The sequence below is a fragment of the Chelonoidis abingdonii genome, chromosome 12 (genome assembly GCF_003597395.2).
Source record: "Chelonoidis abingdonii isolate Lonesome George chromosome 12, CheloAbing_2.0, whole genome shotgun sequence".
In the NCBI taxonomy this organism is placed as follows: domain Eukaryota; kingdom Metazoa; phylum Chordata; order Testudines; family Testudinidae; genus Chelonoidis; species Chelonoidis abingdonii.
Window position 1 is genome coordinate 7,438,531 of NC_133780.1, and position 16,020 is coordinate 7,454,550.

Here is a 16,020-nt window from a genome sequence, read left to right on the forward strand (position 1 = left end):
GTGCTGTGGCATCTGCCAGGGCAATCCAGGGAAAAAGGGCGCAAAATGATTGTCTGCCGTTGCTTTCCCGGAGGAAGGAATGACTGACGACATCTGCCCAGAACCACTCGCGACAATGATTTTTGCCCCATCAGCCACTGGACTCTCAACCCAGAATTCCAAGGGGCGGGGGAGACTGTGGGAACTATGGGATAGCTACTGAATAGCTACCCAGAGTGCAACGCTCAGGAAATTGACGCTAGCCTCAGACCATGGACGCACACCGCCAAATTACTGTGCTTAGTGTGGCCGCGTGCACTCGACTTTATACAATCTGTTTTACAAAACCGGTTTATGTAAAATCGGAATAATCCCGTAGCATAGACGTACCCTAGGGGGCAGAACTGGGCCGTAATAAACCCCTCTCTTCTACTACTTTGCTTTCTGATTTTCCTGCATGCAGCCAAGTTCCATATGTTGGAGCTCCAAGCCCAGCTCAGAGAGCCCCACATGGATGTTTCAAATTGAGCCATGCTGATCCCCATGGAAGAGTTCAGATTCACATTCGACTGGGACCCTTGAGTGAGATCTGACAGAGTGATACCACTAGACACTTCTTGGTTCACATGTGAAGTCATAATTCATTCAGCTCTCCCTTCACCCTCAGCGCAGTTACCATTGCCTGAAACTCATCCAAACATTGAATCAAAGCCCCTCGATGCCTCTATCACTACTTTTGGTTTTGTTTTTAAATCTCTCTCTCATCAAGATCCCCCCTCTTGTTACTTCACCTTTTGTTCTGTGTTGCCTCCAGAAGCAGTAACTGGCCAGGCCAATGAGAACAGCCAGGAGAGCCAGGATCACCCATAGAGCCACCATCCAGGGACTGATCCTCGGGAAAAACAGCTCTGCAAGAGAAAGTGCCATTGACTTGGGAGCAAACACGTGCAGAATGAAGGCAGGACACTGACAGTAGTGACTCTGTGACTACTTAAAAGACTCACAGGGAAATACACAGAGAGATGTGGCTCCTTTGTGCTTTATTATTAAGCAAATGAAAGTCCAAGCCTGGTTACTGAATGTGGTTAATTAATGGGAGGGGTGGGGTGGGGTGGACTCTGCTATGCTACACCTACACCTACCTGCCACTGGCATAAGCTCAAGCATTCCCTAGGCCGGTGTAAGCGAGTGCAGGACTCACCCCTGTGGCGCCTCCTGCTGGTCTCTGTCAGGAATTAGCTCACCAGGCTTCTGGAGCGCCCTCTGCAGGCCAGTGATCTGCCTTATCGCTGGCCCCCCATGTCCCTCCCTGGACCCGGTGCCCTTTTACCTGGGTTGCTGCCCTCTGGCAGTAACCCTTCAGTCTTAGGGTCTCCCCTCCCCAGGGAACCCCCACTCGCTATTCCCACTTTGCCTAAGTATAAGGCTACTGCCAGTCATTGTCTAGCCCCCACGCCCTGGGGCAGGCTGCAGTATCAGCCACTCATCACTGGCAAGGTTGGGTTTGGATCTGCAGCCTTTGCCTACCCCTGGGCTGCCCTCTGCAACCCCCAGTACCTGTTGGCCTTATGCTAGGCCACAGCCTGGGGCTTTCCAGGCTGGAGCTCCCCAGCTCCTCTGCCTTTCCCCAGCCCTGCTCCACTCAGGTACCCTGTGTCTAGCTCCCTACAGACAGAGGGAGACTGAGTGGGTCCTGGCTCACTGCCTCTTATAGGGGCCAGCTGGGCCGGATTGGGGCATGGCCACAGCTGAGCCTACTTTCCCCAATCAGCCCAGGCTTCTTGCCTCAGCCACAGCCCTCTCCCAGGGCTGGTTTTAACCCTGTCAGGGCTGGAGCGGGGTACTCAATAGGTGGACTTTAGGCCAAATCTCAGCTACCAGATGCTTTTGAATGGACCCTGGAATCTTTTTATTTACTTATTAATATCATTGTTTTTTTTTAATTATTATTTTCTCTGAAGTCTGGACCTTGACTATACCTTGACCAAGGAATTTAGACCATGACAAAAAATAATCAATTACCCCTGTCCTAGGTTGCTCTAAGTGATCCCAAGGCTGCATCCGGTGCAGACTGGCTCTCAGAATCAGAGTTGTGACCTGACACCACTGACATTTCTGTGCTCACTGGGGTTCAGTTACACAAGAGAGTCAGGCCCAGAATGTGTTAATACAGAATTTTAATAAAAACAAAATGTGAGCCTGGAAATTCAGAATTAAAATTCCTCTAGAGTCCTCTTCCCTGGGCCTTGGAGCAATGGCTGACTAGAGGGTCGTTGTTAAGTGATTGGTATATTGAAAACTGTAAAAATTATGAGCTGACACTTTAAATACAGAGGAGTTTCTTGGTGCTGTTAGGCTAGGGGGGCTCTGTAGGGAGCGTGCTTCTGGGTCCTCTGAAGTCACTCTGCAAAGTGCCAGCCTAGAGCACGACGGGCTGAGTTCTGGTTCTCTGCCTTAGGCAGCAGCTTGCTTTTTCTTTCTCTGTATTTGGCTCTGGTGTGTTAGAGTTCTGGATTCTTAGAAATAAAGCAGAGTTACATTGCAGCCTTACAGGAAGAGTATTTATGTTTTGTTTTCAACTCTCAGTGTGTATGCCGTGAACATAACAGACAGGTAATACTGGGCATATCATAGACTAACCAGCACTTTGAGATCTCAGATGAACAGTACTTTACAAATGCAACATTTTTATTGTTATGTAGATGAAATATTCATTCGATAGTAATCAAGTTATTTGGCAAATAATAATACATAAAATCAGGACCTTTTTTCTCTAAAAATTAAGATGCTCTTAGGTAAGATTTTGCTTCTGCATATTTTGGGCCTGAACTTTTATTGCTGGTATTTTTAGATGTAATCTAAGTAGCAATGCTCAGACCATACCCAGGGGTCTCTTCTCCTGTTTGGGAAAAATGACTTTTTTAGCCAGATTTTCATAAACACTTAGCATCCAACAGCTCTCACTGAGAACAGAGGAGAATTCCCTCCCCCAGCCCTACTGATTGTGATGTTCAAGCACACACAAAGAAGTTAGATACAAACATAAATACTCCGGCTTGGAGGTTGCAACGTAACATGACTTTATTTCTTAGGTCCAGAATATTAACACACAAGAACCCACAACAGAGAGAGGGGCTGCTCCCTAAGGCAGCGGGCACAACTCACCTCACCCTGCTTTAACTTGGCTCGTCTATAGGAACAGTTAGTGCACGGTAGGCTGGGGCGTAAATCTACCTTGCACTAGGTTGCTACTCACTAATAGGCTGTGTGGATCCTGCTGCACCACACTAAAAGTTCCCTGGTGCACTTTGAAGTGTTCCCATTTCAAAGCAGAGTAGATCAAAGCGCACTATGGAATTGTTAGTGCATATAGCAGGGTCCACACAGACAGTGCACGCCAGGCTAGCGTGAGGCAGATTTACACCTTGCCACAAACTAACTGTTCCTGTAGACAAACCCTGATTCTGCTTGCTTTGCTGCAGATAGGGTGACCAGACAGGAAGTGTGAAAAATCGGGACAGGGGGTGGGGGTAATAGGAGCCCATATAAAAAAAGCTCCAAATATCAGGACTGTCCCTATAAAATTGGGACATCTGGTCACCCTAGCTGCAGAGCTCACTAGCCTGCAAACAGGACCTGGAAAACCTGCACCCCAACCCCCACTCTTAAATTGATAGTGATAGCTCGCAGTTTCAACACAGTCCTCACTACAGCACAAGATCAAAGGAGAATTCTCTCCTCCCCCCGTCCACAACCCCAACTGAGAAGAACGATGTTTGCTGGGTTCTGAACTCTTATGAAAATCTGGCCCATGGCATCCCAGCTTACAAGGTGCTAAACACCTTCAGCACCTACTAGAGTCAAAGAGACTTGAGAGGTTGCTCAGGACCTTCCAAGACGTGCTCAGTACATTGAAGGCCCAGGCCAATAAACAGGAGACACAATGATAAATACTCTCTGCCCATGTCTGCAGCGTCTCAGTCTATCCATGCACGGCTGGGACGGTCACTCACCTGCTATGGAAATTGCTGACTCTTTCTCCTGGTTGAGTCGCGGGTTCCTGACACAGCAGGAAACTTTCTGGTTGGATTCTTCTCTTATAACAGTGGTAACCACTGTTTGAAACAGGCCATTGGCCTCTTGGGATATCTTTTTAGAGGCTGATGGTAAGTTCTGATCCTGGAGATCTCTCCACAGCACCTCGGGCTTTGGGTACCATCCGGCTGATCGACATATAACCCGGATCCCTCCATCTTGATGTCCCTCCACAGAGATGACAGGAGCAGAGCCCAAACCTACAGAAGAAATAAATGAATTTGTGATAATCCTACAGTGCCCCATAATGAGCAAAAAATTTTATTACACTGTTATCAAAAGCCATTTCCTATTAAATTAATAATTGAATGTGAGTCCACGCGTGCGGCTGGTCAGTTAATCTGGTCAGATTCCCATTCAATATACACTAAGTAAAGTTAATGTTAATGTCAGGGCTGTTCTATGCTCAAACTTGCTCCAGTTTAGTTAAAGTAATTAGGTTCAACCAGTGCAAACCCCTGTGTGGACACTCTTAAATCAAGAAGGAATCGACTCAAGCTACATTAATATAAGCCATGTCCAAGTCATTTAAGAGTGTCCATATTGGGTTTTGCGCTACTTCATTGAAGCCAGTGCATGTGTCGTATAGACAAGCCTTCAATTAATTCACTACCAACAAACTTTGTGCCTTGTACCCTTCCAGAGCACAGAAGTTGGCAGCAGAAAACTGGACTCCACTGAGAGCCAGGAAACACACCCACAAAACACAGACATTAGATAATAAAGAAGGGTTAAGGGTTCAGGTAATGCCTTCTGCCCCAGATCACACTTTTGCTGATGAGTTAAACTGAAATAAAATGATCTTAATCTGAAATAAGAGGCTTCAATTTACCCATATGTGCAAATTCAAACTGATTTAGTTATTTCGGTTGCAGCTGGTGTGCAGAGAAGGCCTTACGCTGTTTAAAAATTTCACACAAAAGATCCTCTATGGAGAGATAGCGAAGGGATGTATGTCTGGAGCCTTCCCCGCTCAGGAATCTTTTTAAAAAAACTTTATTTTTATAGTTTTTATATAAAATATAAACACATAATGAACAAAACTTATATATACAAATAACGCAAAAACATGTACCAGATCGGTGGTTCTCAAACTATTGTACTGGTGACCCCTTTCACATAGCAAGCCTCTGAGTGTGACCCCCTTCCCCTTATAAATTAAAAACTCGTTTATATATTTAACGCCATTATAAATACTGGAGGCAAAGCGGTGTTTGGGGGGGGGGGGGCTGACAGCTTGTGACTCTCCATGTAATAACCTCATGACCCCCTGAGAGGTCCCGACCCCCTAGTTTGAGAACCCCTGCACTAGATGGAAATAGAACATAAATAACAAAATACTACATTCATTATTTCCAAATCTGGGGAAAAACAAAGAAAAAACAAACAAACAAACAAAAAACTTGAACCCATAGAGGTCATGCAGGGCATCAGTTATGAAAGTGACTTGTAGAGAGGAAGTGTAGCCTCCCTTCAGGCCTGACAGGGAGAAACCACCACCCACCCCCTGGCAGGCGGAGCCTGGCAAGACACAACCACCCTGCTGGAAGCAGAAAGGCTGAACAGGAAGTTTAAAAGGTGGGCACTACAGCTCAGTTGGGCTGGAGATGGTGAAGGAGACAGATACCTCCCATGCACTGCTGGGTCTTGCACCCAAGAGGATAGAGGAACCTCTGCAGCACTGAGGACTCACAGGGACTGCCAGAGATATCAACCAACAAGGACACTGAAGAGCTGCTGGGATTTCCACTAGCTGTGTACCCTGGGGAGAGGAAGGACACCCCACAAGATAAAGGTGCATGACAAGGGGGTCATAGGAAGTAGCCCAGGGACACCAGACAATAGTATGGTGATGGTGCCAGAGTGCTGGTCACCATGTTGTCGTGGGATCCCCACCGACCCAGTGGTGAACCCCTCTGCCACTGCTAGGGCCCTGGGCTTGGACCCAGTGGAGTAGGTTGCTCCCGGGTCCCTCTACCCCCTGTGGCTGCCCCACCCCTGGGGTGGCCACCTACCCACCTAAGATCAAGAGGCCTGCATTTGTCTGCCATCTGCCTGAGCCATGTCATTAGGTGATAGACTGTTCGGTGCTCCTCCCTGCCTGAGTGCCCGTGCTTCCTAGACTGTCTGGTGCTCTGCCCTGCCCAGAGGGCCTGAGCCCCAAAACCATTTACTGCTCTTCTCTGCCCAGAGGGCCTGAGCTCCAGTGACTGCTAATTCCCCACTAAGGATTGCCTTTACAGAAATGTGGTAGCAAGGGGGTGCATTCTCACTCCAAAGGGGAGGGGGAGGGATGGCCACAGATGCCTACATGACTAAACAGATAGATAAGTGAGAATATAAGTGTATTGGGCACTAATATATACTAAACTGCATTTTCAGGAACACTGGCCTGTACGGAAAGCTAAAAACAGGAACTTTCTTTCCAGACCAGATGATTCTAGTGGGGGATGTTGAAATGCCCATAATGATCCTGGGAGACCCAGCCTACCCCTTACTGCCATGGCTCATGAAATCTTACATGGGAAACCTGGACAGCAGCAAGCATTGCTTCAACAATAGGCTGAGCAGGTGCAGCATGACCGCAGAATGTGCCTTCGGCAAATAAAAGGTGCGCTGGTGCTGCCTTTATGGCAGGTTGGACATAAACGAGGAAAATATTCCCATGGTCATAGCAGCCTGCTGTGTGCACCATAATATTTGTGAGGGGAAGAGTGAAAAGTTTCCCCAGGGGTGGAGCACTGAGGCAGATTGCCTGGGTGCTGAATTTGAGCACCAGATACCAGGGCTATTAGAGGGGCACAACAGGAGGCTGTGAGAATCAAGGAGGCTTTGAGGCAATATTCTGATAATGAGCAATAGTAATCTGTATTTTTATACATCAATCTGCCAAGCTAGACTAACTTCAGTTATCTCGTTTTGCTTACCCATTGTGATTAAACTACTTCCATGTATTTCTACCAGCATCAATCACCAATAAAGACTGGTTATGTCTCAGAGACCTTGTTTTTTGTTAAACACCAATTAACACACACATAAGGCTTGGTGGGAAGGGAGTGGAGGCTCTCAGAATGAAGAGCAGTGGAGGCTTTCAGAGCTGTGCATAAGTCTAGCTGTGATCCTGGAAGCTGTCTGAAGGGGTGGAATGAACAGGGTACCAAGGTGTGCTGGGAAGTTGCAAGGAATGTGTGAGCAGACTTTGTGGAGGGCATGGAAAACAGTTTTGTATCAGCTGCAAGGGAAGGTGAGCATGTATCTGTGCTGACTGAAGCATGATAAGGGACTTCAGCATCTCTGTTTGCTCCTCCATCACTTTAGTCATTCGCTCCTGTCCCTTTAGAATGTGCTCCTCATTCTTTCTGTCTTGTCTTTCCTTTTCTCTCCACTTCCTGCATTTTCTTTTCTCTCTGAGGATTGGAGAACCTCTCGGAATTTGTCCTCCTTGCTCCACCTTGGTTGCTTCCTTACCTGGCAATGGTGCTCAGCCAGTGTGTAGGGAGTTCCCCTGAAGGCAACATTTGCATTAGCACAAGAAACAGCACACAGAAGCATCATTGTTAGTTCACACACAGCACTCAATCCTTACAGAAAAATTCACCTCCTGTAACATACCAATCACTTTCTCCATGAACTCCTAGCAAGCACACATCTCCAAGAACATCCTAAGCATAATGAGTGAGGCCCGGACAGATCATGGGCATTCAAGATGAGGCAAGAGTTTAGAAGATGTTTTCAGGGGATCATTGAGGGTGACCATGGACAATAAGGTAAATTCTGCCCCCATTTTCCACAGCCGGGTGTCATTGAAGTTGATATCTCACTCCTGAGTGTAGGCAAGAGTGCATCTACTGCACGCATGCAGGTTGACAACCAGTCCCTATGCTGCTCACATGTTTGCCTCTTTGGTCCCAGCACAAGTGATTGCCGAGTTGTGCGGGAAAGTGTCCTACCATGGTGGAAGGAACAAAGCAGCTCTGACAAACCTTCGGCAGAGGACTGGTGAGTACCTCCTCTAAAGTTTGCTGGACATCTCTCTGGAGGATTCCTCTGAAATGTCGATGTGCATTAACACACTGTTCCGCCGCACTTCTTAGTTTCACAGGGAAATGTGGAGCACACTGAAACACAGCTAGTCTTGCAGATTTGTATCCCTTCACCCACTTCGACAATACACAGACCAAAGGACACCTGAACCTCATATAACTGAGCAGCATCAACTCAAAAAGATCACTTACTGGGGCTCTCCTCTTCTGCATCATGCACACCAGAGATGGACTGCTGGGACTGGCTGGACATCTCTGGAGTAGAAAAAAGGTCCTGACTCCTCACAGCACTGGCAACCCTGCTGTGCGCTCCAAATCATCCTCCAGCTCAACCTCCTCGTCCACGACTTCATCATTGGGGTTGAGTCTGCTGCCCGTTTTCTCCAGCCTCACCTAAGTACCCACAGGGCTCTTGGCGGTGGTGGTGGGGTCACCACCAAGGATGGCATCCAGCTCCTAACAAAAGCGGCAGGTCTTCAGTGCAGCACCAGAGTGATGGTTTGGCTCCTTTGCCTTCTGGCATGTTTGCCTCATCTTTATCTTCATGTGACACTGCATCATGTTCCATTCATAGTCACAGAGAGGGTCAGTCTTCTTCTGATGTCCTTGGGGCACAATGCTGGGATGAGCTCTGCACACAGTTCCAGGAAGGTGGCTTTCCACATCCAAAAGTTCTGCAGCCTCTACTCGTCATCCCAGACCAGCATAACAATGCACTCCCACCACTGAGTGCTTGTTTCCTGAGCCCAAAAGCGATGGTCCACCATGTGCAGCTGCTCCGTGAATGCCAACAGTGGCACTTATGTTGTTTCTTTAAATGGCATGTAGAAGATCAGGCAGCTCTTATTCCTGTTCAGATTGGGAGCTCATGATATACTGCATGACCATCTGCGATGTGTTCATAACAGTGACCACAACAGTAGAGAGCACTGTGGGGCCATCCTTTTAGGTAGAGACGGTGGATGCACAGTAAACAGGGGCAGTTAAAAAATGCAGAGAAACACAGTCTGAAGCTCATGGAATGCTGGGATGGAAAAATGCATCATGGGATGCTGAACCCACACTCATGATGCACTGCGATCCACTCCGCTTCTCCCCAACACCTAGCTGCAGACGGTGGCGAATAGCACAGTGCGATAGCTACGCGCAGTGACAGGTTTCAGAGTGGTGGCCGTGTTAGTCTGTATCAGCAAAAACAATGAGGAGTCCTTGTGGCACTTTAGAGACTAACAAATTTATTTGGGCCTTTCATGGACTAAAACCCACTTCATCAGCTGCATGGAGTGGAAAATACAGTAGAGAGGTATACTGTAGTGCTAATGAGTTCAATGTAATCAAAATGGCCCATTTCAAACAGTTGACAAGAAGGTGTGAGTATCAGCAGGGGCAAATTTAGTTTTTATAGTGACCCATCCACTCCCAGTCTTTATTCAGGCCTAATTTGATGGTGTCCAGTTTGTGAATTAATTCCAGTTCTGCAGTTTCTCGTTGGAATCTGTTTTTGAAGTTTTTTTGTTGAAGAATGGCCACTTCTAAGTTTGCTATTGAGTGTCCAGGGAGACTGAAGTGTTCTCCTACTGGTTTTTGAATGTTATAATCCTTGATGTTATATTTGTGTCCATTTATTCTTTTGCGTAGAGACTGACTGTTTTGGCCAATGTACATGGCAGAGGGGCATTGCTGGCACATGATGGCATATATCACATTGGTAGATGTGCAGGTGAACGAGCCTCTGATGGTGTGGCTGATGTGGTTAGATCCTATGACGGTGTCCCTTGAATAGATATGTGGACAGAGCTGGCACTGGGATTTGTTGCAGAGTTTGGTTCCTAGGTTAGTGTTTTTGTTGTATGGCGTGTAGTTGCTGGTGTGAAAGTAAAATGAATTATATTGTAAAAATAGAAAGGATTAAAGAAATGTTGTATGTACCTTTAAGCGAAAGTGAGGAATGTTAAAATACAGGTGTAAGGTATAAACAATGAGTCCACTTAAGCTAATGGTGAAACATTAACCAGAAACTGGTAAAAGTTAGTAAGGAAATTAACTATGTATGTCCAGCCTCTGGTAAACTTGTCAGTTCTGTTCCCTTTGTTATCTTGTCAAGTTTATGCCCTTTTTATATGTATAAATTGAGGTAGTGTGGGTCTTGCATGGTGCTCAGATTATCTGGGTGTTATTAGCAGAGCACTGTGCTAATAAACAGAGTGGTCTAACAAATTGTGAGTCCTGAGTCTGACTTTGACACTGGTAGAGCCAGCGCTTCCATTAGGCGACCCTAGGCGGTCGCCTAGGGTGCCAGGATCTGGGAGGCAGCATTTTGTGCACTCCCCACGGGGCGCACAGGAGCTTCCAGTTCCGCTCCCGTCGCGCCACCGAAGAAGGACCTTCTTTTGACGTGCCGCGGAAAACAGCAGCAGGCAATTGAGCAGCTCAATGACTGCCGCTGTCTCCTGCGGCATTTCGGTGGAGAGTCATTCTTTGGCGCCGCGATGTGAGTGGAACCAGAAGCTCCCATGCGCCCCGTGGGAAGTGCACAAAATGCCACTCCCCAAATTCTGCCTAGGGTGCCAGAAACTCTGGCGCCGCTCCTGGACGCTGGAGAGTATTTGCTTCGGGTTGGGGGTCTGTCTGTAGGTGAGGACAGGCCTGTCTCCTAAGATTTGTGAGAGTGAGGGATCATCTTTCAGGACAGGTTGATGATGCGCTGGAGAGGTTTTAGCTGGGGGCTGTAGTGGATGGCTAGTGGCATTCTGTTACTTTCTTTGTTGGGCCTTGTTAGGATACAGATATTCAGACCTGTCTGCAAAGGCCTATACTTTAAGAATTTAAGTGTATTCTTATCACTTAGATAGTTATAGAGGTATAAAAGAGAGAATCAAAATCATTGTCTGACGGTGTAAGGGCTTTCTCCTCTTGTGACAGTCTGAGGCCTGGTTCTTAGGCAAAGCCTTTGGCTAAGCAGCAGAGGAAGCCATAAACTGGGAAGTGTATGGTCACATCCTCACATTCCAAACTAGTCACACTGAAATAAGGTGCTATTGGGCTGTTAGGAATACAATCCTGCCCTAATATTCCTGTCACCTCCAGAGAAAGGGAAGAGCCTAGAAGATGTAAAAGGAAACTTCGTTTGATAGCATCCTGTCTGGCAAGAACTCACTTATCAAAGCTGGGGTGTGAAATCCTCATTTCTGTGTTGTTCTATCACTGCAGTCTCCACTTCCCTATTGTTTGTCTGTATAATCTCTGTCTGGTTCTGTGATTGTTTCTGTCTGCTGTATAATTAATTTTGCTGGGTGTAAACCAATTAAGGTGCTGGGATATAATTGGTTAAATAATCATGTTACGGTATGTTAGGATTGGTTAGTTACATTTCAGTAAAATGATTGGTTAAGGTAGAGCTAAGCAGAACTCAAGTTTTACTATATAGTCTGCAGTCAATCAGGAAGTAAGGCGGGAAATGGGAACAGGGAATTGGGGAATTGGAATCATGTTTCGCTAAGGGGGGTAATGGGAACAGGAAATGGGAACAGGGACACAGGCAAGGCTCTGTGGTGTCAGAGCTGGGAAGGGGGGCACTAAGCAAGGAAACTGGAATAATTGCTTGCTGGAAGTTCACCCCAATAAATACTGAATTGTTTGCACCTTCAGACTTTGGGTATTGTTGTTCTCTGTTCATGCGAGAAGGACTAGGGAAGGGAGCGGGTGAAGGAATAAGCCCTATAACAGGCCTGTCCTGTAGTAGGTGACTTCTAGGTACCCTTCTGGCTTACACACACGCCTCCAGATTTCATCCAGAGAACATCACACGATTCATTGTCTAAAGCCAAACTCTAAGATACAACCGCATTTTCTCCAATCCCTCAGACAGACACACACACCTAGAGGATCTCTATCAAGCGTTCTTAAAATTACAATAGTCACCAGGTGAAGTGAAGAAACAGATTGACAGATCCAGGAGGGTACCCAGAAGTCACCTACTACAGGACAGGCCTGTAGTAGGGAGGGAAAGAAGAGTTAGGGCCTCCTCAGGTAAGGGAAAGGAGTGGGATAGGAAGGATTTGGTATGGTGAGGAGTGGTGTAAAAGTTGTGGGTTTCGGGGCAAGGAGTCCTGTCAGCCCCAAATTCTCCCCTTCCCCATGCTGGGATCTGGGGGAGTCCTACCCCTCTGCAGGGCTCTGAACTCCTTTTTTTTTGCCCCCGTATGGCCTGGGATCTGGGAGACCCTGCCACTCTCGGGGAGTCTAACCCCTCATGTAATCTGTGTTCAAGGGGCAATGGGGGCGAGGGGGACTGAATGTGGTGAAAATGTAAACACCTGAAATGCAGGAAATGAACAGTTAAAATACACATCGTCCCTGTATGGGGTTGCCAGAGTGTGTGGGGGAAGGGGAGGGAGAGCTGGATTGGGTGGGCCTGCAACATGGCTGGGTAAGTCTGGCTGGACCAGGGCTGGGGGGCCCAGCTCAGCATGGTGGTTGGGGAGAGGAGCACAGCTCAGGCTACATAACTGAGGTAGTGTTTGGCCCACAGTAAGCTGCTGCCTGTGATGTTGGCACCCAGAAACATAGTGCAGAGGGAAGCTACATGTTGTGGGGGAGGGTGGAGAAGGAGACAGACACATGAGTCTCCTCTCACACGCTTAAATTAGCATCTGTATAATAAAACCGTCAAGGTGTTTGGACAGAGACCTGGGATGAGATTTCTCTCACCAGCTCTGTTACAAGCTACACACTGCAAACATTGCAAAGCACGACCGTTATCCCCACTGCACTATCAGAGTGCACAGTGGGAGGGGCACTGAGCAACCAAGGGGCAACCAGCTCCAGCGCTGGACTGAGCAGCCGGCATTCCCGCCCCCTTGGGCAAGCTGGGATGACTCCAACACCACACCGAGCCACGGCCCCTGAGCCCCAGCACTGGGCCGAGCCACCAGCCACCTGAGCACAAAGACAAGACACTGTCCCCTATCCCAAGCCACCAGCCCCCCCCAGCACAAGGCAGCGCATGAGCAAGATGCCCCTGGCTGGCCACCCACTGGCTTGCCCCGTTCCCTCTTCACTCCCCCTCTCAAGAGGAGGAGGGACGCAGTGAGCAGCTGGGACTTCTGGAGGGGTGGTGGTGGTGGTAGTGGTGGTGAAGTGGTAGGGCCACTGTGGCACAGGCATCCAGTGGTGGGTCGGCAGCAGGGAAGGCTTAGCTTTCCCATGCCTATTATACCCGCCACCCATGACTACAACCACCTAAATGGCAACTAACTCCTACAAAAAAAGTTTTCCTTTCTCTTTAAAAAACACTAGAAAATTCAGTGACAAAACCTTCATTAGCCCAGAGTTCAGGCTGCCTGGTGATATTATCTCCTGCCCTTCCATAGCACAGTGACAGCTCTGAGACCCTGTCCCCACTACTCTCTCCACTGGTCAGTACAGCTACACTGAACACAGGGAATGCAGCTGCGCTGCAGGCAGATACATGCTGCAATTCAAATCAGTGGAACACAACACAAACAATGGCACCTTCCTGTAATCATTCCTCATGTCCATTCACTGACAAAAAACTGAGGGTAGGTCTATACTATTGCAGTAAGTCTGCCGAAGCTGCGGGACCTGCGGACCCTCCGGAGGCAAGCCGCCGAAGGCAGTCTGCCTGCCGCCCTTGTGGTGACCAGCAGAGCGCCCCCGGTGGCTTGCCACCCCAAGCACGCCCCTGTAAGTGAAGGCAATGTCCCAGAAGAAATCCACACCCACAGGGCAAGGGTGACGAGGCAATGACAATTTGCACATTGGGGGTGGTTTGTGTGGAGTAGTTTCAGTGTTTGAGTGTAGACCCAGGTGTTCACTACACCTGGCCTAAACCTCATGTCCTCGTTACAGAACTAACTGCACCTGTGTCCCCTTGCTGGTCTCTCTGACAGCAACTTCAGGGGTCAAGTCTCCTGCCTCTACCTGTCCTGGGGGCGGGGAATTCCTCAGTTCTCCCACTCTTAGACCAGGGTCTGGAGTACAGGGTCTTGTGTATCAACCACTGTTACCCTGAAGGGGCCAGACACGAGCCGAGATCAATCCCAGCTGATGGCATCAGTTTGGGGAGAATCAGCCATTTTCCCCCCATGTGCACAAAATAATTGTAATAACCACATGTTAATGTCATCTGACTGTTTAGGAGTGTTAGTGTATCTCATTAACTCCTTTCTCGAATGCCCTCAAACTTGGGCCACTAGCCCCACCCCAGAGTCCAATGAGTCACAGCAATTTTCAAGGCAATCTGAGTATGCATCCAGGTTTTAGAGAACTTGGAAAAAACGGATATTAAACAGCAAACTAGAACCAACCTTATCCAGAGCAGAGACCCTGACCCACTATAATGAAAAAAATTGTGTAATCTCACAGTGAACCCTCCTGACTCCACTTATTACTCTGTTGAAGACATTAAAACATTAGAACAAGTTACTGACCTGCCACCTGCACTTCCAATATAGCATCTTCATAAGAGACACTGGACTGAAAAAAACATTTGTATTGTCCATCATCGGAGGGTCGGATATCGCGTATTCTCAGGGAAACACTCCCATTGGTGATGTTGTCTTTCAAGAGCTCAGTTCTTCCTTGATATTCCGGCATCTGCTGTCTGTACTGATCCTGCCCACCACTGTACAGGTGCACAACTGCAGAGAACTGGGATCGGAACCATCTCAGGTCCATGTTCTCAGCGCTCATCCTGGGGGAGAGGTGGCAGGGCAGGACGGCCTCCCCACCTACAGAGGCAGCGATTGGACTGTCAGGTCCAGTCACTGTGAATTGTGCTGTGAAATGTACAATGAAAAAAAGAAATTAAATTGGTGAGGGGCTGGAGTTTGGCATTAATTTAGCAGTAAGACACACAGTAAGAGAACACCCTGCATTAGAAATGAAAGACCATTTAAAGACAAAAGCTTGACGGAGCATAAACCAATCAAAGGACTGAACATATGTTATACTTATCCCAAAAAATTCTCATCTAGCACATGGGACTCTCTGGTAGGTTCCAAAGTCTTTCAAACCTTTCTCTTAGGGTTTGTCCTCTTCATTAACAGGTCCTGTCACTTTGCAGCCCAAGATCTCGGGCCTCTGGTCAATTCAAATCCAGTTTTTATACCAAAAATCTTTGTTCTCTTGGACTTCTGGGACCTGGTCTACCCAGTTTATGCAAGTCTTCCTGGGGTGGTACCTGTCCTACAAGTAATTACCCCCCATGGTCTGCAAATTCTCAGGGAGATGGGATAACTCTCCTGTGACGTTGCAGTCTATATGGTTTTATAAAAATATGCTAATAAGTGAATATAATGTATCTGGAATATGCTTCATGCAAAAGGTCTCTTGTGAGGTATCATTAAAAAGCTTATAATCTGCGAAGTGTGATTACCCTATTTGTATAAATGTACCACTCTTGTATCTGAAACTAGAAATATGAAATATAACTCTGAGGGCCTAGTGTAATCATGCAAAGTGTGGACCATTAATGGTGGTTTGGAACCTTGATGACTCCCATTAACCAGGACTACTGTCTCCAGATGGCTCTGGGTTACCTGTGAGTCTTCCTGTATACCTGTGTGCTGGCAAGTGGGCAATGAAGTCTTACAGTGACATGTGATCATGTCACCTGAACTGGAATCCATCTTTAACCTAGTGTCTTTCCATTGTGAGGAGGGATGGGAACCCAGAGAGGGACAAAGGATTCCTGCCTTATGCAAAAGATATATAAAGGGGTAGAACAAAAAAAAGGGGGAGAGGAGCCATCGTGAAGAATCCCCTAGCTACCACCTGAGCTGGAACAAGGGCTGTACCAGGGGAAAGAATTGTGCCCAGGCCTGGAAGGTGTCCAGTCTGAGGAAAAAACTTACTGAAGCATCTCTGAGGGTGAGATTAT

General features: G+C 47.6%; 3 protein-coding genes across 6 annotated transcripts in view; 1 reads left to right on the forward strand and 2 right to left on the reverse strand.

Moving 5' to 3' along the window:
- The window catches only part of LOC116825933 (zinc finger protein RFP-like), a 469,299-nt gene that overhangs the window by 368,082 nt on the left and 85,197 nt on the right, over nt 1–16,020 (forward strand). The window lies entirely within an intron of this gene.
- Nucleotides 1–16,020, reverse strand: part of LOC116830653 (E3 ubiquitin-protein ligase TRIM11-like) — a 394,044-nt gene that overhangs the window by 159,192 nt on the left and 218,832 nt on the right. The window lies entirely within an intron of this gene.
- LOC116825579 (butyrophilin subfamily 1 member A1-like) overlaps nt 1–16,020 on the reverse strand; it is a 177,348-nt gene that overhangs the window by 159,192 nt on the left and 2,136 nt on the right. For 2 of the 4 annotated variants that reach the window (XM_075071614.1, XM_075071613.1), the window contains exons 2-4: nt 14,570–14,917; nt 3,993–4,274; nt 771–887 (exon numbers count right to left, since the gene is read on the reverse strand). In XM_075071614.1, the coding sequence (XP_074927715.1) occupies nt 771–887; nt 3,993–4,274; nt 14,570–14,917 (747 nt within the window). The remainder of the gene's footprint in view (nt 1–770; nt 888–3,992; nt 4,275–14,569; nt 14,918–16,020) is intronic. The other 2 variants (XM_075071616.1, XM_075071615.1) reach the window with 1 other exon arrangement.